The 26,649-nt window shown below is 45.8% G+C and overlaps 1 protein-coding gene across 2 annotated transcripts in view; it reads left to right on the top strand.

Moving 5' to 3' along the window:
• The window catches only part of OTUD7A (OTU deubiquitinase 7A), a 382,361-nt gene that overhangs the window by 335,051 nt on the left and 20,661 nt on the right, over positions 1-26,649 (top strand). For both annotated transcript variants that reach the window (XM_070477660.1, XM_070477661.1), the window contains 2 exons: positions 16,334-16,461; positions 18,397-18,546. In XM_070477660.1, coding sequence (XP_070333761.1) covers positions 16,334-16,461; positions 18,397-18,546 — 278 coding nt within the window. The remainder of the gene's footprint in view (positions 1-16,333; positions 16,462-18,396; positions 18,547-26,649) is intronic.

Here is a 26,649-nt window from a genome sequence, read left to right as displayed (position 1 = left end):
TGTCACAGATTAAGAGTCCCAGACTGGGTGCGTGATCTTGGGCATGTCTCCCAAGCTCCTGGAGCATCTTTGTTGTTTAGATGTAGAATGCATTTTGGTAGTAAGGTCCCTGCTGGGCTATATCAGTTTTTCGTGGTGGTGGAGTAAACCACACCAAAACTGGGTGGCTTAATACAGAGACACTGGATTTGTTCCTATTATGGAGTCAGCATTCTGGTCTGGAATTTTCCGGAGCCTCTCCTGGGGCTACAGCATCTGGCAGTTAGTCTGAGTGGCTCAGGACCATCCAAGATGGCCTGATTCACAACTCTGGCTCTTGTTGAGCCTCTGTCCAGATTTCATCCTTGAGAAGGCTCAGGCCCCTTACAGTATGGATCAGGGCAGGAAGAGGGGGCAGCCCCATTGTGGAGGTTCAGCTCAAGCCTCTGCTTGCATCACCTTTACTAATGTCCCATGGAAACATTGGCCAAAGCAAGTCCCATGGCTGAGCCAGCCTCTGGGCAGATAGACTCCATCCTTAATAAAAGGAGGGGCAAAGTCACATTGCAAAGGGACAAATACACAGAAGAAGGCTCTGTGGCCATCAGAGCAGTTGGCCACATTCTCTGATTCTGTTGGCACTGTTCAGTGAAATCATGGGTTTGAAAGTGGAAAGAAGCTTTTATGACTATAGACATAATGTTTATTAAGACATTGTCACACGCAGCCTGTGAGTTGGCATGCCTGCTGCCTATATGGTGTATCATAAAGGCCTATCCCAAATACCTGAAATGTATGGTTTCCCTGACTTTCCATGGTTCTCTCACTGTCCATAGTGTAGTGGTTATGACACTCACACTGGCTCATCTGAGTGTCTAATATTATTCCTGTGAGTCTTGAAAACGCTGGAGCCTTAGGGGCTTTCAGGAGTCTCTGAATGTAGAGCAAATCCCTTCCATGAGTTTATATGTCCCATGAGTCTATATATACTCTGACCTCCCGACCCTAGACCTATAGGAATGGAACATAAAAATAGCTTATTGAATTGTGCTAGGCAGTGAGGATTGGAGAAAGGAAGCCATGAACCTCTGCTGGGCACCTACCTGCCTTGCATACTGCCTAAATGCCACCGCCTTACACACTTTATCTGCACCTTATAAATTAGGCATCACCCTCCTTTATATGTTAGAGAACTAATGTTCTCAGAGATTAATTGACTTACGTCTGGTTTGTAACTGGTGGAGCTAGGATGCAGACCGAGATCTGTCTGAGTCCAGCACCCTACAGTTTGCCAGAGAATATGCTATGATAAGTTTTATAGCTTCTTAAGAAAAAGTGCACTGCAGATAGAATTTTTTGAGTCCTTGCATATCTGAATTTTTTTTTTTATTCTGTCTCACCCTTGTTGGATAGTTTGGGTATAAATTCTCTTTAAATTCATGATATGAATGATGTCATGAAAGGTGTTAAATCACACAGAAAGCTATCAACTTCCTGGCACTCAGTCAAAGTTGGCTAATTTGAAGTAAAACAATTATATGAAATCCAAAGACTAAATATGTTCAACAAACTTCTTACTCCACCTTTACAGACTCTGAAAAAGATTTATTCATTAGCTCAACATGTATTAATTGCCTGAGGCATGCTGTGCATTTTCAAACACACTATCTCATTCTGTCATCACTGTAACCCTGTGAGATAAAGGTTATAATTCTTATTTAAAGTATGAGGAAATTTGGATTCAGGATAAAAATTTTTTGCCCAAGGTAATCGCCTGAGTGGAAGAGCGGTAGTTCAAATTCAGGTGTCCTGCCTCCCAGGTCTCCTGGTCCCTGATTTTCCTCCTACCCCTTAGCTCAAAAGCCTCTTTCTGTTCTTATAGAGAATTGGGTTCTTGCTCTTTTCTGTGGGTGACAGAATGAGGCCTCTTTGTTTTCTAGTCCAATTCCAGGGTTTGTGTCAAGGGAGTATCATTTCAGATCTCAGCCTTTGTTAACAGACTAATAAACCTTTGCCATCAGGTGTCTTTCTGCATGAATGTACAGAAAAGTATTTTCCAACTCAGTCTCCCAGGGTCTCCCTTTTCCTCCTCTGCCAAATACTGAAAACCTTTGTAAGCATTAGTTCTATGATAATTAATGAGAGGAATTACTTTAAATTTTCAAGCAATCTTCAACAACCACTATGCTCTTTGGAGGCAGGGAATAAACCAGGACCCTCTCAGTTTGAAGAATACCATGTAAACCCCATTAGGGAAATGAAAATTAAAATTACTGCATGCCTATAAGAAAGTCAGAAAAAATATATATACTGGCAATACCAGATGCTGGTGAGAGGGCAAAGCAAATTTTACATCACATTGTTGGTGATATGAAAATGACACAACCACTCTGGAATACAATTTGACAGATTCTTATAAATTTAAAAACACATTTGCCATATGACCCAGCCGTCCTATTCCTAACTATTTACCCTAGACCACTGGTTCTCAACCAGGAATGATTTTGCCCCCAGGGGACATTTGGCTAAATTGTCACAACTGGAATGTAGTCTGAATACTGCTAGAATCTAATGGGTAGAAGCCAGGGATGCTGCTAAGCCTTCTAAAGTGCACCGAACAGCCCCCCAAACAAAGAGATAGCTAGTCCAAATTTTCAGTAGTGTCAAGATTGAGAAAATCTGCCCCAAAGAAATGAAAATGTGTGTTCACACAAAGTTCTATGTAAAATGTTTATAGAGGTTCCATTCATAATTGCCCCAAACTGGAAACAACTCAAATGTCCTTTGATTAAAAAAAAATTGGAGTACATCAATATTATGAAATACTATTCAGGAATTAAAAACAAACTACTGATGTATGCAATGACTTGCATGAAAGGATCAGGTCTCAAAAAGGTATTGTATTGTATGTATGGTTTCATTTATATGACATTATCCAAAAGGCAAAACTATAATGATGGAGAACAGATCAGGGTTTCATTTATTTAGAATGAATGTCTGACTTTCCAATATCATTTCTTGAAAAGACTATTCTTTCATCATTGAATTGCTTTTATGTTTTTCAGATACCTATAGGCAGCAGCATAGGCAATATTTATGTGGGTTTGGGAGATTTATGTTGGGTGGGAGATTCTGTATTATGTTGCATTGAAATATGCGCCTGTCCTTTTGACAGTGTCACTTTATAATAAGTCTTAAAATTAGGTAGCATCACTCCTCCAACTTTATTCTCCTTTTTCAATATTTCTGGTCTTTTTTTTTTTTTTTTTGCTTTCCCATACAGATTTATAGAATCGGCTTATCTATATCTGAAAAATATTCTGCCAGAATTTTTATTGGTATTACATGAAGTCTATACATCAATTGGAGGATTGAAATTTTTAAAATGTTGAGTGTACTTACACACCTTTTCCCATGTATTAGGTAGACACAGTATGCTTCTTCATATATTTAAATCTTCTTTGATTTATTTTATTAGCATTTTATAATTTCCAGCATAAAAGTTCTATACATGTTTAATTAGATATATACCGAATATTTCATTTGAAGCTATTGTAAATGATTGTGTGTGTGCGCGCACGCGCATGCACACACATGCACGTGTGTATGTGTTTTCATTTGGCTCTGCAATTATTTGTTGCTAGTTACTGATGTTTGTGACTTTGTAGTCTGTGATGTTACTAAACCCATATATCAGTGCTAAGAGGTTTTTAGATTCCTTAGGATTTTCTACACAGATATTCATATAATCAGTGAGTAGGGATAGGTTTATTTCTTCCTTTCTAATCTCTATGCCTTTTATTTTTTTTTCTTATTGCACTAACTAGAATTTCTAGTATGATGTTGAGCAGACATGATGAGAGAGGAAACTCTTCCCTGGTTATCCTTCTTAGTCAGAAATCTTTCATCAGTAAGATATTTGTTATAGATTTTTAGTAGGTATCTTTTATCAGATTGAGGAAGTTTCCTTGTATTTTTTTTGTTGAGAACTTCTATCATTAATGAATGTTGAATTTTATCAAATACATTTCTATATCAGTTAATATTATCATGTGGATTTTTTTTCTTCTTTAGACATTAATATGGTAGGTTACGTTGGATGATATTTGAATATTGAACCAGGGATTTCATTGCAGGGAATCATTGCACTCCAGGATGTAATTCCACTTTCTGTTGGTGTATTAAAAGTTTTTCTTTTGTTATTTCAATTTGGCAATATTATATTGAGAATTTTTGTATCTATTGCCAAGGAGGTTATTGAATATAGTTTTCTGTTTATGTACTACTGTCTTTGTCTAGTTTTGGTGCCAGTGTAATGATAGTCTCATAAACAAGTTGGAGACAATTATCTCTCCTTTAGGGCTTCCCAGTAGCTCTAGTGGTAAAAGAATCCACCTGCCAATGGAGGAGACCTAAGAGATGCAGGTTCAGTCCCTGGATTGGAAAGATCCCCGGGAGAAAGGAATGGCACCCCATTCCAGTATTCTTGTCTGGAAAGTTCTATGAGCAGAGGAGCCTGGTGAGCTATAGTCCGTGGGATTGCAAGGAGTCAGACACAACTGATCATGCATGTGTGCATGCACATGTGTGTGCGTGCACATGCGCGCGCACGCAGACACACACACCCTGTATTTTTTCCAGTAAATTGTATATAATTGGTGATATTTTTTCTTTAAATGTTTGGGGGATTCACAAAATCTATACATTCATCTTCAATCAGATATTGCCTTTTCAGAAGGGTATTAACTATAAATTCAGCTTCTTTAACAGTTATAGAAAATAGAAATAAGTAGTTTTGGGTAGCTTGTTGTTTTGAGAAATTGTTCCATTTCATCAAAGTTGTTGAATTTATGTGCATAGTATTGTTTATAATTTTCCCTTTTGTAACTTAATACTTCAGGGGGACTTTAGTGATATGCCCTTTCTTTTCAGATTCAGCAGTTAGCATCTTTTCTTCTTTCTCTCTCTCTCTTTTTTTTTTTTTTTTTTGATCAGCATTGTTAAAGTTCTGTCAATTTTATTGATTATTTAAAAGAACCAATTTTGGCTTAATTGGTTGTCCCTGGTGATTTTTAGATTTAGATTTCGTTGATTTCTGTTCTTACCTTTAGAGTTTGTGCTCATTTTGTTTGCTTTAGGTATATTTTGGACTGATTTTTCTGCTTTAGTCAGGTGAAAGCTTCGGTTATTGATCTGAGAATTTTTTCTTGTAATATATGTATTTGGGGGCTATAAACTCCCTCTAAGAACTGCTTAGCTGCATATAACAAATTTTGATATATTGCATTTTTACTTTCATTGTTTAAAATATTTTCTAATTTCCCTTGAGATTTTCTCTTTGACTACTGAATTATTTAAAAGTCTGTTATGTAACATGTTTTGTTGTCTTTCTTTACTAATTCTAGTTTAATTTCATTATGATCTGGGAACATAATTGGTATGATTAAAATTATTTAAAATGCCTTCAGTTTTGTGAAGGAGTGAACGTATTGTCTGTCATTGTGAATATTCCCTGTGCATTTTAAAAAGATGTGTATTCTATACTTGTTGGATAAAGTGTTCTGTTGATGTCAGTTAGATCCAATTGATTGATGGTTTTGTTCAGATTTTCTATACCCTTGCTGATTTTCTGTCTACTTGTTCTTTCAGCTACTAAGAGAAGTTTAGAGCCCTGCAATTATACTTATGGCTGTTTCTGTTTCTCTTTTCAGTTTTGTCAGTTTTTTCTTCTAAGTATTTTGAAGTCTTATTGTTAAATCCACATTCATTTAGGACTATTCCACCTTCTTTCTGAATTTATCCTTTGATAATTGTATAATATCTCTCTTTATCTGGGGCAGTTTTCTTTGGTCTGAAGTCTACTTTGCCTGATATTGATAAAGCTTCTTGAAATTGATCTTGATTAAAATTTTCATGATCTGTAATTTTCCATCCTTTTATCTTTAACCTACCTATATCACTATATTTGAAGTGGGTTTCCTTAACACAGCAAATAGGTATTATTGATTCTAACAATTTCTGTCTATTAACTGCTACATTTATATAATCTGTATTTAATGTAATTATTGATCCGTTTGAATTTGGGTCTCCAGTTTTATTATTTGTTTGCTTTTTGCTTTTGTGTTTTTTGTTCCTCTGTTCCCCTTTCCTTGTTTCAGTTATTTGCATTTTTAAGATTCTATTTTAATTTAATTTTTATGATTTTAACATCTTTTCATAGAGTTTTTAAGTGGCAGCTCAAGTAATTGCAATATACATATTTTAAGCAATCCCTTTAGGAATCCAAGTGCAATTCAAAATCCTTGCTACCAAATAGCTTCCTTATTCTCTCCTTTATGGTATAGTTTTCTTATGTATTTCATCTACATACTTTAAATACCCCATCAGCCAATATAATATTTTTAATGTGGATCTTCAAATATATATTAAAGAATTCAAGAGAAAAAGGATACTCTATTATATGTGTGCAAATCATGACTATTTCTGTTGTGCTTCCTTCATTTCTGATGTTCCAACATTTTTCTGGTATCATTTTCTTTCAATCTGAACATTTTATTTTAATTTTAGAGAGATTTTCTGGTTGTGAATTCCATTACTTATTCTTCATCTGAGAATATGTTTACTTCACCTTTATACCTGAAGAATATTTTTAACGAATATAGAATTCTATCAGTAGTTTAACATCCTTTTCTTGCAGCACTTTAAAAATCTTGTTTCCCCTTCTTCTCCAGTAGTTCCTGATGAGAAATCTATCATCACTTGAATTACTATTCCCCTATTCAGCGTATCACTTTTCATCTGGCTACTTTCAGCAATTTTCCTCTGTCCTTAGGTTTCAACAATTTGATTTTATTGTATCTGGCCAGGGTTTCTTTAGGTTTATCCTCATTAGTTCTCTGAGCTTCTTAAATCTATAGGTCTGAAGTTTTGCCCAGTTTAGGAAGCTTTCAGTCATTATTTCTTTAAGTTTTTTTTTTTTTTCTTTTCTTTTTAAGGGCTCTGTACTCTCTCCTTCTGGAACTCTGATGACATGAGTATTACACTTTTGATACTGTCTGAAGTCACTGAAATTCTTTTGTCAATCTTTTCTTCTCCCTCTTCTTCAGATTGGATTATCTGTTGATCTGTCTTCAAATTTACTGACTCTTACTCTCTCTCATCCCCAATCTGCTGTTGAGTCCACTCAGTGAATTTTTTCTTCCAATTACTGTATATTTAATTTCTAAAATTTCCATCACTGATTGGAGCATTTTCACAATAACTTCTTTAAAATGTTTGTCAGATAATTCTGACATCTACCAACTCAGAGTTGGTAGTCTTTTGACCATTCTCCTCCTTGGGAAAATTGAGATTTTTGTGGTTCTTCATGTGTCAAGTACATTTGGATTGCATCCTGGACATTTTGGATATTACAAGACTCTGAGTTTTGTTAATAATCTATGGAAAATCTTGACTTTTCATGTTAAGCAGGTAGGTTCACCCTGTAAATTTCAACCTGCCTTCTCTGGGCTGTGGTTTTCAAAGCCTTTGCTGTCCTATTTGCCTAAGCCACACATTACACAGTCTGTAACCTGGGCAAGGGTCTATTCAGTAAGTCCTCATAGCTTTTGGTGTACCGATTAGGACAGATCAGATCGATACTTGCACAGCTCAGAGTTGGAGAAAGAGGAGTCGAGGAGTTCATAAGCAACCTTATGGGACTGTTTTCTGAAGTCCTTCCTGTTTTATAATCTTCCAGGTACTTTCTTGTTCCTGGGACTCCCTTTTCTGTCCTCCAGCCATAATGTGCTGCTATACACCTAGCCCTGTCCTTTGCCCCTGCTCATGCAGGGTTCATGTATGTTTTATATTGTCTCTCCTTCACATTGCAACATCCTCTTGGTGCAGCCAACCCAGTCCTTCTTTTTGATTCTCTTCCAAACCTTAGCTCAGTGCTGGCCAGATGGAGCTGCATGTACAAACAGAGCCAAATCCAAGACCAGCGCATATGGTGCTGAGCACTTGTGCCTCCACACCCCCCCCCCCCCCAGGGGAGACAGTCCTGCCTGGAGTCCATGACACCAGTGCCCGGACTTGACCTGTTAGGAGGCAGGGAGCAAAAACCAGCCCTCTTGGGATGAGTGCTCACACCATTCTCCCACACAGCCTTGGACTGGGATCTGGAGCAGGGAAGGCTAGCCTTCTTAGAGGATCAAGATTCACTGGAGATGGGGAAGGACAGCAGCGTCTGACAGGAATTAGAACCATGTCATCTACTGAACACACACGTGTTACAATATGATCTGGATCGAGCAGGGCTGTGAATCTATCATTATCATCACCAATGGTAGAAAACTGAGTTTCAGGAAATTAAATCAATTCTCAGCATCCCTCAGCCCAGAAGGGACAGAGCCAGGATCTGAACTTGAATCTGACTGCCAACATAAACCCACACTCTTATCAAATCAGAACATCATGATGCACCATCAGGCAAGTGATGCAAATCAGGCATGAAGAGCAAGAATCAACAACTTATCCTGAAATTTGTGATGAAAATAATCAGTTTTGTCCTTTAACCTTTTATAAAGCAATAACTTACTTTTTCTAAATTGGATGAGACAGGTTATGGAGCCTGAGAGGCTGTTAGAACAAAGAGAAAATGAGACCGAGAGGGGGACCTTCTCGAGGACTGTTGGGCAGCCCCCACTGAGTGACTGACGGCCCAGGCCTGCACTGTCCCAGGGTGCTGCTCATTGTGCAGCTGACTTCCCACAGTTTCATTGCTGTGCTCCATGATTTCATAGTATGTTTGCTACTTTTCTTTTTTATTGTGCTTTTTCAGAAATAGCTAGACTCTTAAATGGTTTCCTAATGTACAGTCTCAGAGATATGAACTTGTCAGGCTTTTTTACATTTATTTTTATTTGGCTGCACCAGGTCTTAGGTGCGGCATGCAGGATCTTTAGTTGTGGCATCTGGGATCTAGTTCCCCGATCAGGGATCAAACCCAGGCTTCCTGCATAGTGAGCACAGAGTCCTAGCCACTGGAACACCAAGGAAGTCCCTTAATTCGGTCTTTTAAGGAAACATGAGTGGCATGCTGCTGCTGGGAGGTACTCACCCCTCTCCCTCAGGCACTCCAGGGTCAGGGCATGGCCTGTTGTGGGAAAGAAGGCTTTCTTACAAATATTCCTCAAGGTTCTGGGACTTCCGTCAGTGAACCAAGAAGGAAGACTGTTTACCTAACAAGTTCTCACATTTGCAAATCTGGAATCCATTCAAATTTTTAAAGACATTGCTTATTGAAAATATGACTGAAGCTGTCACTTCATCTGTCAGGAGCCTTCTCTGACCTTCCTATTTAAAGAAGCCCCCATCTACCACCATGCTGATAATTTTTCTTGTTTCATCATCTGTTGATTGCCTGTCTCTGCCACTTAGACCTGCATACATGTGCACACATGAACACCCACACACACACACACACACACACACCTAGAAACAGTGCTATACCTATAGCACTCAGTAAGTATTTGTCACACAGATGACCCCAGCTTCTTCATTTTAGGCAGTGAGATGAGTCCTCACCCCCAGGCCACCTTGGCCACTATTGAGAAGCTCCTTGTCAGAGCCCGAGACCCTCTGGGTCCCCTCAGAGTGCCACCATCCTTCCGTCCTGGATCCCCAGACTGTAACTCTTAGCAAGGTCCTGGCTGCCTACACTGTTGTGCCTTAGGAAATCTTTTTGACAAGCTGCCCATGTGGGCAGGCACGGTCCCTGACCAGATACAGAGGCCCACCAGGGCACTGGCTGGCCTCAGCCCCCGTGAGCCCCTCAGGCTGACTCCCCATCCAGCTCCCTCCCCACCTATGTGTCAGCTCATCAAAAATCTCCTCATGGCTCCAAACCTGGCTGGGAGAAGGGGGTCAAGCCCCACCACTGGCAGAAATGCTGCCAGTGACACATATGTGTCAATTGAAAAAAATGCACAGTGCAAACGTTGAGAATTATGTTTTATTTAGCAAGCAAAACTGAGAGCTTAAGCCCAGGAGGTAGCCTCTCAGATAGCTCAAAGGATGGCTCCAAAGAGGCAAGGGAAGAGCTATGTAGGAGTTTTTACAGCAAAGACTAAGCGGTCAGAGCATCAATGTAGTGCTTTTCTGTGTATTGGGAAAGTGCAAGAGTCTGGGCTCCCTGAAATTTTTCCTTTGATATGCACCTCAGCTACCCGGGGCCAGTATCCTGGGCTTTCTCATCCTTAGTGTCCTCCAGGTGCACCATCAGGGGTGGCTGCAGCATCTGTTGGTTTGATGGTGGGCATCCTGTCCATCCTGAGTTCCCTCAGAGTTCGCCATCCAGGCAACTGTAAGGTGATGGCTTGGTGGCTGCAGCATCCTCTGTTTCCGGACGTGGCAGGCAACAGTGTTTTCACTGACATGTGCATAATGAGTGCTGTGCAGCTGTGGGAGGGGAGGAGACCCGCATGCTATGGCAGAGGCCTCCCTGGGATGACACTTAGGGAAAACAGGGGTCAGCAAAGCCCATGGACTACCCTGCCTTTCACCTAGAGGTGGTGGGGAGGGTTTTATGTAGAAGCTAAATATGCACATACAGTCATAGTCCTGTATATGTGTATGCACACACAAACACATATGTGTTTGTATTTTTTAAGTTTTTATGGAAATATAGTTGATTTACAATATTGTATTTGTTTCAGGTATATAGCAAAGTGATTCAGTTGCACATATATACATATTCCTTTTCAGATTCTTTTCCATTACAGGATTATAAGATACTAAGTATAGTTTCCTGTGCTGTATTGTAGGACTTTGTTGTTTATATTTTTATATATAGTAATGTGTATCTGCTAGTCCCAAACTCCAAATTTATCCCTTCCAATACCTTTCCCTTTTGGCAACCATAAGTTTGTCTCCTGTGTCTGTGGGTCTGTTTCTGTTTTGTAACAAGTTCATTTGTATCAGCTTTTTAGATTCCACAGATAAGTGGTATCATATGGTATTTGTCTTTCTCTGTCTGACTTACTTTACTCAGTATGATCATCTGTAGGTCCATCCATGTATGCTTATATTTTCAGATGAGAGGGTACACAGGATACTGATAACTATGTCACAAAGAGAATCATGGATGGGGTGACTATACAACTTATCATCTAAATTGGTACATCGTGGAGAGTGAGAGTGGCCACTGGCCATTGGCGACCCATAAAGCAGGACTTCGCTGAGCAAAATAGAAGGTGTGGACACCCCACCTTGGGGAGGGAGATAGGGAAATTATCGGGGTTGGGGGGGCTGCACCCAAGCTGCCCCTCTGTGTGGCCAGATGATTGCCCGTGGGCAAGATCCCACTGGCTGCCCAGACTGGATTCCTTGTCAATGACATGGGCTCTTGCTGGGATGTCCTCTAAGGCTGTTACTGCCATTTAAGCCAGGACACCCCCAAATCTGCACTGTACCTTTTCATTCCTGCCACCAGCTTCAGTGCCATCTGGACTCACTCCACCATCCTTGCTTCTTGGTCCCACTGCCTCTGCTGAGGGAACCCATCTTTCTCAGGGGTTTTTCACTGGTAGGTGGGGTGTCCCTATGCTCCTGATCCCCCCTCCCCAGGTACGCACTGAAGTAGAGGGAACGCTGTTGTGGCCTAGGGCCTGTGAGGAAGCTCTCAGACACACGACACACCCGAGTGTGAGGATGAAGCAGTTACATTGCATGTTAGTCTTCTTAACCAATAACTTAGTGTTTTAGGGATGTTAGGTGTCTTTTCCCGGAGGCAAGATTCTATTTACAATCCTGCATCTAGCATTGCTCAGTAAACTCACAGGAAGTTGATGTGAAGTCTTAGGATGAGAAGTGGATGTGAGTATTCAGGACTGGCTTTGCTGGAGCTGATTTCTACCAACAGGCTCAATCATAGTAACTCATACACACAGGCCACTGTTCCAAAGTCTCCTCCCGTTTGCCTATTGGCACCTCAGCCTGAAGAGTCCTCAAGCCAAAGTTCCCGGCCTGTATTCAATGAGCAGGAATATTCGCTGAGGCTCCAGAAGCACAAGGGCGTGGCCTGGTGTTGAGGGGAGAGCACAAAATGAGGACCCACCCCCAGTTCAAACCTGCTCCCTGTGCCCTGGGAGCGAGGGGCTGGAACAAGTAGGGAAGGATTTAGAGATTCTCCAGCTGCCCCCAGGGTGGAGCTGGGACCCCTTCTTCCACCTTCTGGGCCACTAAGCAGTCACAGTTGACCTTTGGCTCTCATGTTCAACACCAGAACAGGACTCGCTCTGCTTCAGGCTCATCTCCATAACCCTCTCCCAGCTGGGCTCACACCCCCATCACCACTGCCTGTGTCCGGCTATGAGGCTTGCTGATGTATGCAGTACAACCACATGCCCCAGCCCTAGTGCAGATCTGGGATGGATGGACAAACAGGTGGGTGGGTGGATGGAACAGGTGAATGGATGGATGGATGAGCAGCAGGATGGATGCATGTATTCATGGATGAATGAGTATATGCATGGCTGGATGGACCAAAGGATGCATGCATGCATGCATGGATATATGAGTGGTGTGTTAGACTCAGCACATGCTCCTTTTTTGCTTCCCTTCCTTCCCTGAAAAATACAGTCCTAAATCCATATGGTTCATCAAAGCAAGGTGCACATCTGCTGAGGGCAGGGTGTGGGGTAGCAGGACACAGAGGACCAAGGCCAGGGTGTCAGAGCCAGGCAGAGTGAAGAGGGCAACTCAGGGGAAGGGCAGCATCACTGGTGGAGATTTGAAGGAAGGAGTTAGAATGAACTCTGGGGTGTTAGATTGGAGTGGGCAGCATCAGGGGACTCGAAGTTTCAGATAGATGGGTAGTAGATGGATGGATAGATAGATGATAGATAGGTAAATAGATAATGGATAGACAGATGATATATAATAGATGGATAGATAGATGACAGATGAAAATTGTACATGTATTCATGTGAGGGTACAAACACGTATCACCCAGCTCTATTTACCGAATCTAGGGGAAGTGACATTAGCAATAATCATATTTTGGCTTATAAATACCACTGTCCACCATTTGGAAAAAAACAGAAATGGCTAAATCCAGGGCTGAGGCAAAAGAGATATAAGATGAATCTTCTTGACTGAAAAATATACACAACCTAAAAGTTGAGAGTGATGTTTTGTTCAGTGGACAAAACTGAGAACTTAAGCCTGGGACACAGCCTCTAAGATAGCTCAAAGAGATTCCTCTAAGAGGGAAGTAGGTGAACCAGGATATAGGCGTTTTTTGTAATGAAGACCAAGTAGTCAGAACATCAAAAGATTACCGAACATCTCAAGTTAAGGAGTTTAGTGCTTTTGTGTGGGAGGGGAGATACAAGAGTCTGGGTTCGCTGATTGCTTTGATGTGCATCTCAGCTCTCTAGAGCCAGTATCCTGTGTTTTCTCATCCTGAGTCCACTCGGGGTATATCATTGGGAGGAGGCAGGTGGCTGCAGCAGCTGACTGCTAGATGGTGTTAGGGGGCATCCTGCTTTCATCCTGAGTTTCCTCAGGGCTCACTGTGGGAGCAGCTATAATGACTTATGGCTGCAACACCCTTTGTTTGCTGATGCAGCAGGCAGCATTTTTAGTTCACAACCTGGACCATCTTCTTGTGCTGAAAAGTAAGGATGTGCTCTAAATAGTGACAGGGGCTGTCACATGGCCACAGATCCCACTTGAAAGAGCTCCAATGACCAGGTGGGTACCTGAGCTTCAGAATAATCACACTGATGGGTTATTCAGTGGGTTTAGCCCACTGAATCAAATAAAAGCCCAGAATCCAGACTGATATCAATAAATGGTATCAAGACTTGGTGAGGAGTGGAATGTGTCTATAGGTTCCAAGTTCCTTCCCATAAAATGCTTATTAATTATGGATGGGAAGTGAGTAGCTCTGCAGGGGGAGCCTGGCTGATGGCCCCGAGAGGGATCCGGTCAACACCAGGCCACCCAACTGGACACCACTAAAAGGATGCCTCATAAGCCAATCTGCTCTGATTGTGAGAAAATACAAACCCAGACCACAGACATCAAGACTGCTGGAAGAAATATCAACAACCTCAGATATGCAGATGATACCACTCTAATGGCAGAAAGTAAAGAACTAAAGTGCTTCTTGATGAGGGTGAAAGAGGAGAGTGAGCAAACTGACTTAAAACTCAACATTCAAAAAACTAAGATCATGGCATCTGGTCCCATCACTTCATGGCAAATAAAGAGAGAAAAAAGTGGAGACAGAGGCAGATTTTATTTTCTTGGGCTCCAAGATCACTGCAGATGGTGACTACAGTTATGAAATTAAAATACACTTGCTCCTTGGAAGAAAAGTTATGACCAACCTAGACAGCATATTAAAAAGCAACTTTGCCAACAAGAGTCCATCTAGTCAAAGCTGTGGTTTTTCCAGTAGTCATGTACAGATATGAGAGTTGGACCATAAAGAAGGCTGAGCACAGAATTGGTGCTTTCGAACTGTGGTGCTAGAGAAGACTTTTGAGAGTCCCTTGGACAGCAGGGAGATCAAAGCAGTCAATCCTAAAGGAAATCAACTCTGAATATTCATTGGAAGGACTGATGTTGAAACTGAAGCTCCAATACATTAGCCACCTGATGCGAAGACCCAACTCACTGGAAAAGACCCTGATGCTGGGAAAGATTGAGGGCAGGAGCAGAAGTGGGTGACAGAGGATGAGATGATTGAATGGCATCACTGACTCAATGGACATGAGTTTGCGCAAACTCCAGGAGATAGCAAAGGACAAGGAAGCCTTGCATGCTGCAGTCCATGGGATCACAAAGAGTCAGACACGACTTATTGACTAAACAACAATAAATGAACATTCTACACAATACCAGGCCTGTGGTCTTCCAAACAGCCCAGGTCCTAAAAGTCAAGTACCCTGAGGAATGTTCCAAACTGAAGACAGACAGCTAAAGAGACACTACAGATGAATACAGCACACTGTCCAGAGCTGGAACTTTTATTACAAAGGCATCGCTGGGGCAGCTGGCACGTAGTGACTAGGGTCTTTAACCGTAATCACATGCATCAGTGCATTAGTGATTAGATGAATTCAAGAATCTGATGGTTACACAGAAAAATGTATCATAGAAACGTAACCTTGTTCACAAGAAATGCACACAAAGTTCTACCAGGGAGATGGAATTTCAGACTGATAATTTACTTTCAAATGGTCCAGAAGGAAAAAAAATTATTTATATTATACAACTTTTTTGTGAGCTTTTTGGTATTGCCACTTTTTTAAGTATTAAAATAAAGTGTATTGAATCACCAAAAAAAAAAAAAAAAAGAACAGAAAAAACTATAGGTGCAATAACAACAAAACTCCAAGGGAATTGTGAGGCATCCCTGTGGATGCAAAGTCTTTGTTCTAGAAGCCACTCAAGCAGTTGACCACAAGCTATGCACATAGAGCCCTTCCCCCAGGCAGCCCCACCCTGGAATTCTCCAGCTGGTCACACTTGCTAACTCTGATCCCCACCTACTGCAGTCATCAGAGATCACCCTCAATTAATTCAGGGCACCCTCTACCTTCAGGTGCCCCAGAGGCCCCATCAAGCTGGGGGCACTGGCTCTCCCCTTTCATGCGTCTTCCCTTTGGGGTGGCCTGGTTGTTGAGGACATCAAGGCTTTAGTCCTCTGCCCATGTCCTAGAGTCCTGAGTGATGCAGATTTTGGAGCCTACTCTCTCCCTGAGCCTCAGACAAGAGCCAAGGGACAGACTGGGGAGAGTCCAAGTGGCTTGGTTGGGCAATCTGTCACTCCCTCCACTTCACTCAAGGAAGCTTTCTCACCACCCTCTTCCATCGGGGTATTCCCTAGGAAGGCCCACAGATCTTGGTAGCAGTGGTCCCACCAGCCCATCAAATGTACCCAGGCATACCTGCTGCCCTGAGGGTAAAGCTTCAGCCTAAGCTGCTGGATGTGGTCATGAGCCCACGGGGAGCCTCCATTCCTCCTCAGCCCCCCAGAGAACCAGCCCCCGTGTGGCCACGCACTCTGAGCAGGATACCTCTGCACCAGGGAGACTGCGATTTAAAGGGGGCTCACCTCCCACGTTGCCAGGTTCGCTGCCTCAGCTTCTCTCCTGAGCCCACCCAGCCAGGGTAGGGGTGGAGAGCTGGTCCAGTGGGCTTGCTGCCATCAAGTGGTATGGAGGGAGGCGGCCACAGATGACTTCAGAGGGCCGAGATGGCCAGGCTCCGTGCACGGAAGGGCCACAGTGGGGTGTTCTGTCCTCCGCGCTCCCTCCTGACTTGGTCCAGTGACAGGCTTGCTTCACTGTGTCCCCAGCATGGACAATGCCGAAGACCCTGTGTACGAGAGTCTGGAGGAGTTCCACGTTTTCGTCCTTGCCCACATATTAAGGAGACCCATCGTCGTCGTAGCGGATACGATGCTGAGGGACTCAGGTGGGGAAGGTAAGTTTACCCATAATGAAACAGATGTATTTTATTCATCACCCAGAAAGTGTAGCATCCCAAGTAAGGAAGAGACAGTTAAACATAACAGCTGAGCCTCCAGAAGGACACAGAACTTTACTTTGCCTGAACAAAGACTTTATTATTTCTCCTCCACTCCATGTTTCTTTTTCCTTCCCATGCAGGGGGGATTACTCTTCTTTTAACTTTTTTTTTTGGCCACACCACTCAACTTGTGGCATCTTAGTTCCCTAACCAGGGATTGAAACTGGGGCCTTGACAAGTAAAAGCCCAGAGTCCTAACCATTGAACTTTCAGGGAGTTCTGTGTTTTGATGGCGGGAAAATTCTGGCTAGGTAGGAGTCGGGATGAACCCCTAGGGGCTCCTGGCCCTGCCAGTTGCCCATGCCCTCCAGTAGTACCAGCCTTGTCCCAGGGCCACTCAGCCACCTGAGTCCCCTCCTGCCCCCATTACATGTTTTAAAGAAGAAACAAGAAAGGCATATAAGTGCAAAGTCACCCAAAAGGCTGTGATGAAACCAAAACTGGGGAAAAGGAGGAAGGGATGGAGGGCTTTCTAGGGCTGGTGCCTACTTCACAGCCTGTCACACACACCCTGTCCCTCGGCCAGGCCAATACTTCCCAGGGTGGACACTGCCTCCCACTTTTTAGATGAGAAGCCCAAAGCCCAGAGAGGCCACACAATGTGACCCCTCCCTGGGGGAAGCCTTGGAGGAAGCAGGATCAACCCAGGGAGGGAGAGCTCCAGGCGCGTTCTCCCTCCAGCCTTTCAGCGAGAGCCCACAGGATACTGCGTGGGCTCTCTGAAGGGGAGGGACCAGAAGGGTCATGCCAGTGCAAGTGCCCTGCCTGTCATGGCTGGTATAACCACAGAGGGCAGGGGCCTGGGGCACACTGGTCACTTCCAGTGACACAGGCCCGCCAGCGTCCGCAGCTCTTGGGTCCCTATACTCGTCAGATCCCACAGGGCTGGGTCCACACCTCCTTCCCTTGTCCTGTAGCCCTCTCAAAGGTTGGACCCACCTTGCCTCTCAACAGAGAGAGAAGCCAGAAGCACAGTCACTGATACAGACGGAGCAAGGTGGGGGAGGAACCCTGAGCTCATCAAAGTCATCCCTGAGGTCGACTGTCCTTTCCTTCCACTCAGAGAAGGGCAGTGAGTCACTGATTCCAAGGCTAAGAGACAAGGTCCTTTGTGATTAAAAAGTAGAGGCCATATCAGGGCATGTATTTATCTCAGTAAGAATTTAGGCCTTTTCCTCCTTTGGGTAAGGAAATGAACAAGATTATGTCCCGGTTGCTGAAGGAGCCAATCCCCATCTCTCATTTCCCATCTTACTTACGACTTGGGCCTGGAGTGCTCTCAGTGAGTTTCTCAAAACCTAGAACAGACAAGCTCTGGAGCAGCACGGGTGTATTTCTGTGCGCAGGTGCTTTTGTGAACACAGGAAAACACAGGTTTCCAGGTAGCCATTAGTGCACGTCCTGGCTGACCACCTGAGCAGGCCTCAGGGCACAGGCAGGCCCAGCAGGTCACAGCAGGTCCCCTCAGCCCCGGCCCTCTTGTGCCCAAGGTGCAGCCTGACAAGGCACGGGGACACAAGCCAGGACGACGCTGCCCAGGGAGGCAGGTTGGGGAGGGTGCCCTGGTCAGGCACAGGACTTGGGGGCTAATAAGCCTGGCCCCTGTGAGCCTGGGCTTCCTAATCAATTGTGGGCTCCCAGGGAGCTCCCGCTGGGTGGGAGGAGGCCCCTCTACTGTGGAGTGGATGATGGATGATGATAGCACCCGGGGCTGCAGCCTGAGCCCGCCCTCCATTCCCTCTGCCCTGTCACTTCCCCCGGGTTGGTGAGAGCTGCTGTCTGTGTCCCCTCCACTCCACATGCCCTCCTCACCTTTGTCTGTGTCTGCAGCATTCGCTCCAATCCCCTTCGGAGGGATTTACCTGCCTTTGGAGGTACCTCCCAACAGATGCCACTGCTCACCTCTGGTTCTGGCCTACGACCAAGCTCATTTCTCTGCCCTTGTGTCCATGGAGCAGAGAGACCAGCAGAGAGAACAAGGTATGCCTGCTGCCACTTGACGGTGGCGCGGAACAGAAGGGTCAGGAGGGCAGGAGGTGGAATGTGGAGCCCTCCCTTGAGAAGTGCACTCAGCAGTGATGGGTTTTGCCTAAAACTACCATATGCATGCAAAAAATATCATTGAAAATAATGCCATTTGCAGCAACATGGATGGAATGGATTCAGATGATTATTATCATAGATTATCATACCTAAAAAGCTTAGATTATCATACTAAGTGAAGTAAGTCAGAGTAAGACATATCATGTGATATCACTTACATGAGGAATCTAAAAAAAGATACAAATGAACTTATTTACAAAACAGAAACAGACTTACAGACACAGAAAACAAACTTATGGTCACCAAAGGGAGGAGTGGGGAAGTTTAAATTCGGATATACACACTACTATATATAAAATAAACAACAGGGACCTACTGTATAACACTATACTCAATATTTTCTAATAACCACTAAGGGCAAAGAATCTGAAAAAGAATATATATGACTGAATCACTTTAAAATATGAAGAAATTAATAATTCTGTCACCCTTATCTAGCCTTTACTGTGGTTCCCTTCACTTCTATTTTATATGGATGCAGTTAATCTCAGATGTAATTTTTAAAAGCTGTTCTAGTGCAATCACCTAACTATAGCTCACTTTCTTTGTAAATAAAGTTTTATTGGACCATAGGGACACTCATTCAAAGGCGAATTATCTGTGGCTACTGCTTTTGTACCCTAACAGCAGTTGAAAAGCTGTGTCAGAAACTGTGTGGCATGCAGAGACTAAACCATTCACTAATGAGCGCTTCATGAAAAATGTTCGCCAGCCTCTGCTCTGCAGTAAGCTTTTGAATCAAAAGATGGATATTTCCATTCAAATCATTACATGGGAGCTTCCTGTCATTTCAGTGCTGCAGAAAGTCTTACCAAGCTGGGCCCACAGGCTGTGCACTGCACAGTTCCAGCCACAGTCACACAGACTTGTGTGGGGCCAGTCTTTAGCCAGCACGTTTTGTGTCTGTTGTGGAGGTGGTGGGATTTTGTTTGAAATGTTAACTGCTGATGGATGTGTGATTAACTGAGCAATGAAGGAGGAACTCTTCCTTTTTCACTTCTGTGTCTGGTTAGACAGAGAACCCTCAGGGGACCAAAGGAAGGAAAGGCTGAGTGATATCAGGGTCCCTGCCATCGGACATGGTCCCAGGAAATCCGTGTTGGCTCATCCCACGGTGATGTGAGTCCAGAAGGAAGGGAAGCAGGGCTGCAGCCGGCCAGGGGATACCACGTCCTTTTCCTGTGCTGTTTACAGACGTCTCACTTTAGCCACATTTAGGCCTTTTCTGTTGTCTCTGAATTTTGGCCAGTGAGAGCTGGCACCTTCCTCATGGCTTCCAGCTCTTCTTAAAGCTCACTGTGGCTCTTGGGAGATAAGAGGGCCCTCTCTCAGCCTCACCCTATCAGCAAGTGATTGAAAAGACCAAAAGACTGTCACTTAGAAGTCAGATGTTAGCCATGAATAGTAGGTCAGTGGCTCCTAACCTGGCAACTCAGAACTCTAGTCTTCTATTGAACTGTACAGAAAAAAAAAAAAAAACTATAGGAGAAAGATGAAATAATAAAACCATTATATCAAGGTGAAACATTGTAGAAACAGCATATTGCGTGTAAATTTTGGAGAATTTGAATAAAATTGGCTGTGTTTTATTTCAAAATTTTAAAATGAGGGCCCTTCCTCAGGACTGGGGGTCCAGGCCACTCATCCGGTCTCGCAGAGACTCTCTGGTGAGGGGAAGATCGTGGTCGCGGGGCTGGCGTCTCCAGCCACTGAGCAGGGCCTTCAGAGCCGAGTCCCCTCCTCACGGAAGGCACTGCGCTTTCGTTCAGGCCTTCCAGGTACTGCTTTTGGATGCTTTCCAGGCCAGTCTGAAGGTGCTCGTCAATAAAAGGACTAATGTAGAGGCGTTCCCACAGCTTAGCAGGGAGCGTTACAGAGGTAAGGGTGGTGTCACCTCTGAAAACTTGCTTTCCCGTAAGGGGGCTCTGGTCCCAGCGTGGTGTCCGAGGGGCTGTGCCGTGGGCTCCTGCAGCGCCCCCTGCTGGCTCCCTCCTCGTAGCGGTGCGCTCCCTGCCTCCACGGTCTTCATGTGACCCGGGCTGCACATTGACCCACTCCGTTCTCACAGCCATTGCACAAGCAGAAGCACGTGTAAGTGGCTCCCACTGGCTGGGTAACCTCTGTGCTGCACATCAGGCCCTCACACATTGGGAGAGAACACGAATGCTCTGCAGACTCTGAGGCTTTAAGTATTGCTGCCAACACGTCGCCTGTGCCACCCTCGCTAGTGCGTGCTGGTAGACAAAACAGTGCTTCCTGCTCCTCCCGTTGGCCTGAAGTCCAGAAGTCCTATGTGCCTGGGGCTGAGGGTCCATTCAGTGAAGCACCTGTTGCTTGCAGGTTTGAAGGACCCAAAGATGAAGTGTCTTGCCTTGGGCCCTCACCACCTTGTAGAGGAGACAGGCAAGCCTACCAAACCACATTGCATACAAGCCACATTCTGTACCAGGAAGTATATGCCCCCAAACAGGCACGAGCTCCATTCAGGAGAGTGATGATTCTAATTGGAAAGAATGGACAGATGGAGCTGAGCAAAAGTGCTATGCCAATGCAGGGATGTGGCTGGCATGTTGCTGGCGTGGCCCAGCAAGCACCTGTCATAGAGGCATGACGGCGTTGGGTCTGGGTGCTGCCACGTCCTCACTGTGTGGCCCAAGGGGTGCCACGAGACCTCCCAGCCTGTCCCCTTCTCTGTTGTGCAGTAACACCCACCTCCCTGGGAGTGACCGCCTTCGCCTCCCCTTGTTCATCCTCATCACCCCCACCCCATCCTCTGCCCTTTCTCTTCCACCCATTTTCCCACTGGTCTCTTTCTAATTTGACATGTTTAAGGACCTCACCATTTAGTTGTGAAGTGACCATCAAGGGATAGTCCCTCCACACACTGAAGTTCTCAGTCACCCCTGGGAATGATACTGCCTGTCCCAGAATCAGGCCTGTCCCCTGATCCATACATGTTCCTTCGAAGATAAACCTAAAGGCCTCAGTTGGCCTCCTTCCTGGCCACCCAGTGTCCCCCTGAAAGGATTTGCTGTGGGCAGGAGGAGCAGAGCAGACACTGTCTGAGGAGCCATCACCAGAGGAAGCCTACCCCACAGGAACAGTGGGATACTGTCCTACCTTCTGGCTTGACATCAGAGATTGCCAGCGGCTTTCCACAAATACCAGATCCTAGCAATTCCACCATTGTTACCTGGTGGTTGGGGATAGTGGTGAGAAACTGAAAAAACATTAGGAATCTGCTTGGGGAACAGGCTTATCCTCTCTTTTCAGCCTTTATGAGGCCAAGAAAGTGGAAGCAACCACAGAAAGCCATGTGTTAGCACCCAAAAGATTACTCCAAATAGCATTAGGCAGCAAGGGTGTTTGCTGCTCTGCTTCTATAACAGGGAGTCCTGAGGTAGGTGGTCCAGGGCTGGTGCATTAGCCCTAGACATCCTCAGGGACTCAGGCCCCAACCTCTCCCTGGTCCACCATCCTTATTGTGTGATTTCAGCCTCGTGGTTATAGAATAAATGCTGTAGCACCAGGCATCACATCCACACCCCAGGCTGGGCCAAATGGCTCTTTTCTTGAAACTTAGTCATTTTATTAGGGAAGACCACCTTCCTCCAGTGCCTGTGCTGGCATCTTACTTATAAGGCTGAGCTCCACACTTGAAGTTTTCCAACTGCAGAGCAACCTGAGAAATGAGTGCATCAGAGGAAGGAGGGGGTGAGATGGTAGGTGGGGGTTCACTGAGTCAGCTCTGAATCGGGGAGAGAATGTGATGTTTCCAGGCAGTTGCATCTGGACTCTCCTGTTTATTTCACTGGCAATGATCACTTATCTTGGGAATGGCAAAAGTGGGGGAAAAAAAGGGGGGGGGTGTGGGGGGGTGTTCTTCAGATCCTCATCTGGAAATAAACCACATTAGCTATTAGGCTGTCAATTCCCTAAAAAGCGGTGGTGCATGAGGCTGTCAATGCTGTGCTACTTAGGAGAAAATCTGGTTTATTTAAGTGCATAAAGAAAAGCAGCCCTCCTCCCAGGCTATGCACTGCTTGTGGATGTCAGGTTTGGGGCTGACCAGGTAAGGGTGGCACACGCGCCGGCCGTGCATCCCACCCATGGCTGTGCCCCCATAGGAGGAGGGGCAGGGACGGGGTGGGTGGTCCTACTGAGAGCCAGAGCCAGACTTGGCTCCTGGCGACTGACTTGATGGCACATTCCCATGCCTCTGAGATCTAAATGCCACCAGGGAGTTTCACACTCAGAGGTTTTCTCTCCTAGAGCCCTGGGCTTAGGCCAAGACAACCTCCCCAAAGCAGGAGCCTTCTCATCCTGCTGAAGTGAGACCTCAGCCTGGTGAGGGGCTTCTCACTCCCTCCTTCCAGGTCTCCAGCTCTGTACCTTGAGGCTGGGTTGCACTCTGCCCCCCAGGAGTTGCCCAGGAAGCTCTTTATAGACTCTGACATCACCACCCCTATAGCATCCTTGCCTACGAGGACCAAGGATGCTCAGTGAGAGGAAGGATAGTGAGGAAACCATCCTCCTCCTTCCTGCCCTTCCCTGCCGTGCCTCCCTCCATTCACAGGGCTCCCTGGTGATGGTTAGAACCCCTTTGACTTTGGCTGCATGTCACCAAAACCCAACTTGAGGTGGCTCAGGCAGTCAGGGGGCTGGTTCTCACAGGTACTCAACAGTGTGGGGCAGGCAGGCACTCTGGGGCAGGTGGGACATTTCAGGAATGTCAGAGATGACCAGGTGACTCCGCCTCACCTGCAGCCTCCTCACCTTTTGTTCCAGACAAGTACCTGCCACCACCCCCAGCAGCAAGCAGGTTCTGTTTGACCCCAAACTCCCATGTCTAAAAGGATTACCAGATCGGGGACAGGAAGTACACACAAAGATCCTAGTGCATCTTGTCCTGGAAGAAACAAGGGGGTGGTGTCAGGAGGGCTCCTGGGCTGATGGATGAGGCTCCCACAGGCAAGATAGACAGAGAGGATCATCACTGGAAGGAGTGGTACCACGATGAGGTTGCTTCAGTCTATGACCTCATAATGATGCTCAGGGAAAGTTTTCCTCATCAGTTCTGCAGGAAGCTCAGGGCCATGTGTGACCTCGGAGACTGGTAAATAGCAGGAAAGCATCAGACCAGATCCTGCATTCCCTCGGTGAATTGATGACAGGTCCTTTGTCTGAGTTAAGGTACCCTGGCTTGTCATGAAGGGAGAGGCAATCTTGGTAGGGTCTGCATTCACATGTTGAAGTCCTATCCCCCAGGCCTCAGATTGTGACTGTATTTGGAGATGGGGTCTTCAGAGGGGTGAGGTGATTAAGGTAGACCCATCCACTGTGACTGTTGGTCTTATAAGAAGAGTGGATTAGGACAGAGACACACACAAAGAGGAAATCACAAGAGGACACAAGCCAAGGAGAGAGGCCTCAGGAAGAAATGACTCTGCTGACACTTTGACCTTGGACCTCCAGGCTCCAGACTATCATTAATAAATGGCTGCTGCTTAAGCCCCTCACTCTGTCTTTCATCGCCATGGCCACCTAAGCAGACCAATACAGACAGAATGAGAATACCTGGTTACTCAAGCCCTTGGGAGTGCATGAGAAACTGCCACATTTCTCATTACTTCTGGCTTAGCTCATCATTATCACCTTCTTAACCAGCAGATGCTGCGTTCAGACCCATCAGTGGCCTGGTCAGTGTCTGTGAGCCCTCTGCCCCTTAGCAGCTCATGTGTGGGGATCCTGGGACCCACCGTAGCTGGTGGTGAATTATTTTTACAAAGTAATATTCTGCAAGCTCTGTAGATCCACACCCCAGCAGATGTTTGGAACGTGGCTAGTCTTATAACTGTGCTCCAGGGGAAGGGGTGCTCCCACTGAGGAGGTTCAGCAGAACAAAGAGCGGGAGCGTTGGATGTGTGCTCGAGGGCCTGGAGAGCCTGCCGTGGCTGCGAGGTGCTCCGAGCGCTGGGGCCGGAACTGGGGCCAGACAGCTGGCCCTCGGTCAGGGGGACAGGCTCAGGGTGAGCTCCAGCTCTCTCGTGTGTACCTGCGCAGCTTGAGCCACGGGGAGGTTCATTCAACAAGTATTCACTGTGACAGCACACTCGGGACAGTGACAGTCCTGGATGGCCCACACCTCACACGGTGAGAACTTGAGTGTGAATTCCTTCCTTCCAGGGCCGCAGGCATGGGTCTGAGCAAGGCAGGGCCTCTCCAGGTGACGTGGGCTCCAGAGACAGCTCACAAGTGGCTATTATGAACTCTACTGCCTGGTGCCCCAAACTCAGGGACTGGTGTCGCCAGCCTGGAGGCTTCAGGAAGAAGGGCTGGGACTGGGGATAAGGGGTTTCTTTGTCATGCACCTGTCGGCCCCTTTGGTTCTCTTGCCTGCAGCTCTCTCTTGGTGCAGCAGACAAGAAAACAGAGTGCCAGCCTGTGCCCACAGCTCAGCTGGGAGAGAGACTGGCAAAGTATAGTAACACCAGTTTCTGGGATAGAACCAGGCATCATCCTCGGAAGCCAAGATAAGACAAAGGCCCCTCACTGTTGGAGAAGAGGAGGAGTCTCTGGGGGCATCCAGACTTTTCGCTCAGACCCTGCACCCCAGGGCCCAGGGACCAGACGAGGGGTGTCATCTTTAACATTATTGGTTTTTGACCCAGGAACATCTCAAACAGCCCCCACGTGGCCAGGAGCAGTGGGTGGAACTTCAAGGCTGTGAGTTCTGTCCTGGGCTTGCAGGGGCACGTGAGTTCAGAGAGCTGGGTTTTGCTGATCAAATGCCCAAGACTCTGGTTGTCCACCAACACCTGTGTCACCCCAAGTAGCATCAGCTCTGAAGGCCGAGGTTCATTTTCAAAGGGATGCCAGCTGTGCTCAACTACACAGAAGGAACTGTCCAAGGGTCCTTCACTAGGAACCTGGGGCCTAGAGACATGAGGGAGCAGGAGACATAGACACAGGCTCCTTCAGACCTCCGCAAGGTGTCTGAGCCACAGAAAGAGCATCCTCCAGCCACCATCTTCCCAACTGCTGAGTCAGGCAAGCCCCCATCTCCATATGAAGTGCTGCCCCAGGCCACCTGAGGACCTGCAGGCTTCTGATGGGTGGTGTCGGAGCAGGACACAGCCTTCATCAGTCCTCCTGCAGAAGAGGAGGGAGACAGAGCCCCAGGTGCCTGTCCTGCCTCTTGGTCATGGGGAAGGAACCTCTTAGCCAGCCAGCGTGACAGCCTATTTCTGCTCTCCAAGAAGCCCCCCTCGTCACCGTTCCCCAGGGTTGCATCTAATGCATGAGAGAACCTGTGTCCAGAAAAAAATGGACAGCTTCCTGACAACCCAAGTCCACTTAGAGAATTGTCTCTGGGGACATTTTTCTGGGGAAAGGGTCTATGGAAAAAAACACATCCTGACCAAAGCACAGTGGGCTGCCTGGAGCGTGAGGCCATGGGCAGCTCGTCAAGCAGGAACTCGCCACGTCCCTGGCATTCACGGAAGGGAAAGAGCTGCTGTTGCTGTGCACCTTGAGGTGTCATGAAGCAAATCCTCACACAGCAAGTCTGATTTTTCCCAGAGGCACAAGGATGCAAGGATCTTACCCTGCCAGGGGCCTCTGCATCACGCCCACCAGAGGCTGTTCTTGGGCACTGGTGGGCCAGAGCCAAGGCCACGGTGGGATCATGGGGGGAGGAGGAGGAGGACAAGGACCACCTTTCAGAGGCTCCTGTTCTTCATTGCCAGGCTTCCCAGGAGCCACAGTGGTAAAGAGTCCACTTGCCAATGCAAGGGACTCAAGAGACACGGGTTCAGTTCTTCATTGACCAGATTTCTAGATATCGTAAAGCCACATGCCCTGTCTTTCTCATCTTTGCGTCTCCAGCACCAAGACACTGGGGAAGCAATTAATAAATGTTGAATGACTGAATAAACAAGATTAGATGCTCACAGTCTACTACTTTCAGATAATTTTTAA

This window comes from Odocoileus virginianus, chromosome 16, assembly GCF_023699985.2.
Source record: "Odocoileus virginianus isolate 20LAN1187 ecotype Illinois chromosome 16, Ovbor_1.2, whole genome shotgun sequence".
In the NCBI taxonomy this organism is placed as follows: Eukaryota; Metazoa; Chordata; class Mammalia; order Artiodactyla; family Cervidae; genus Odocoileus; species Odocoileus virginianus.
The sequence above is the reverse complement of the archived record's forward strand: the minus strand, read 5'-3'. Positions and strand labels throughout refer to the sequence as shown.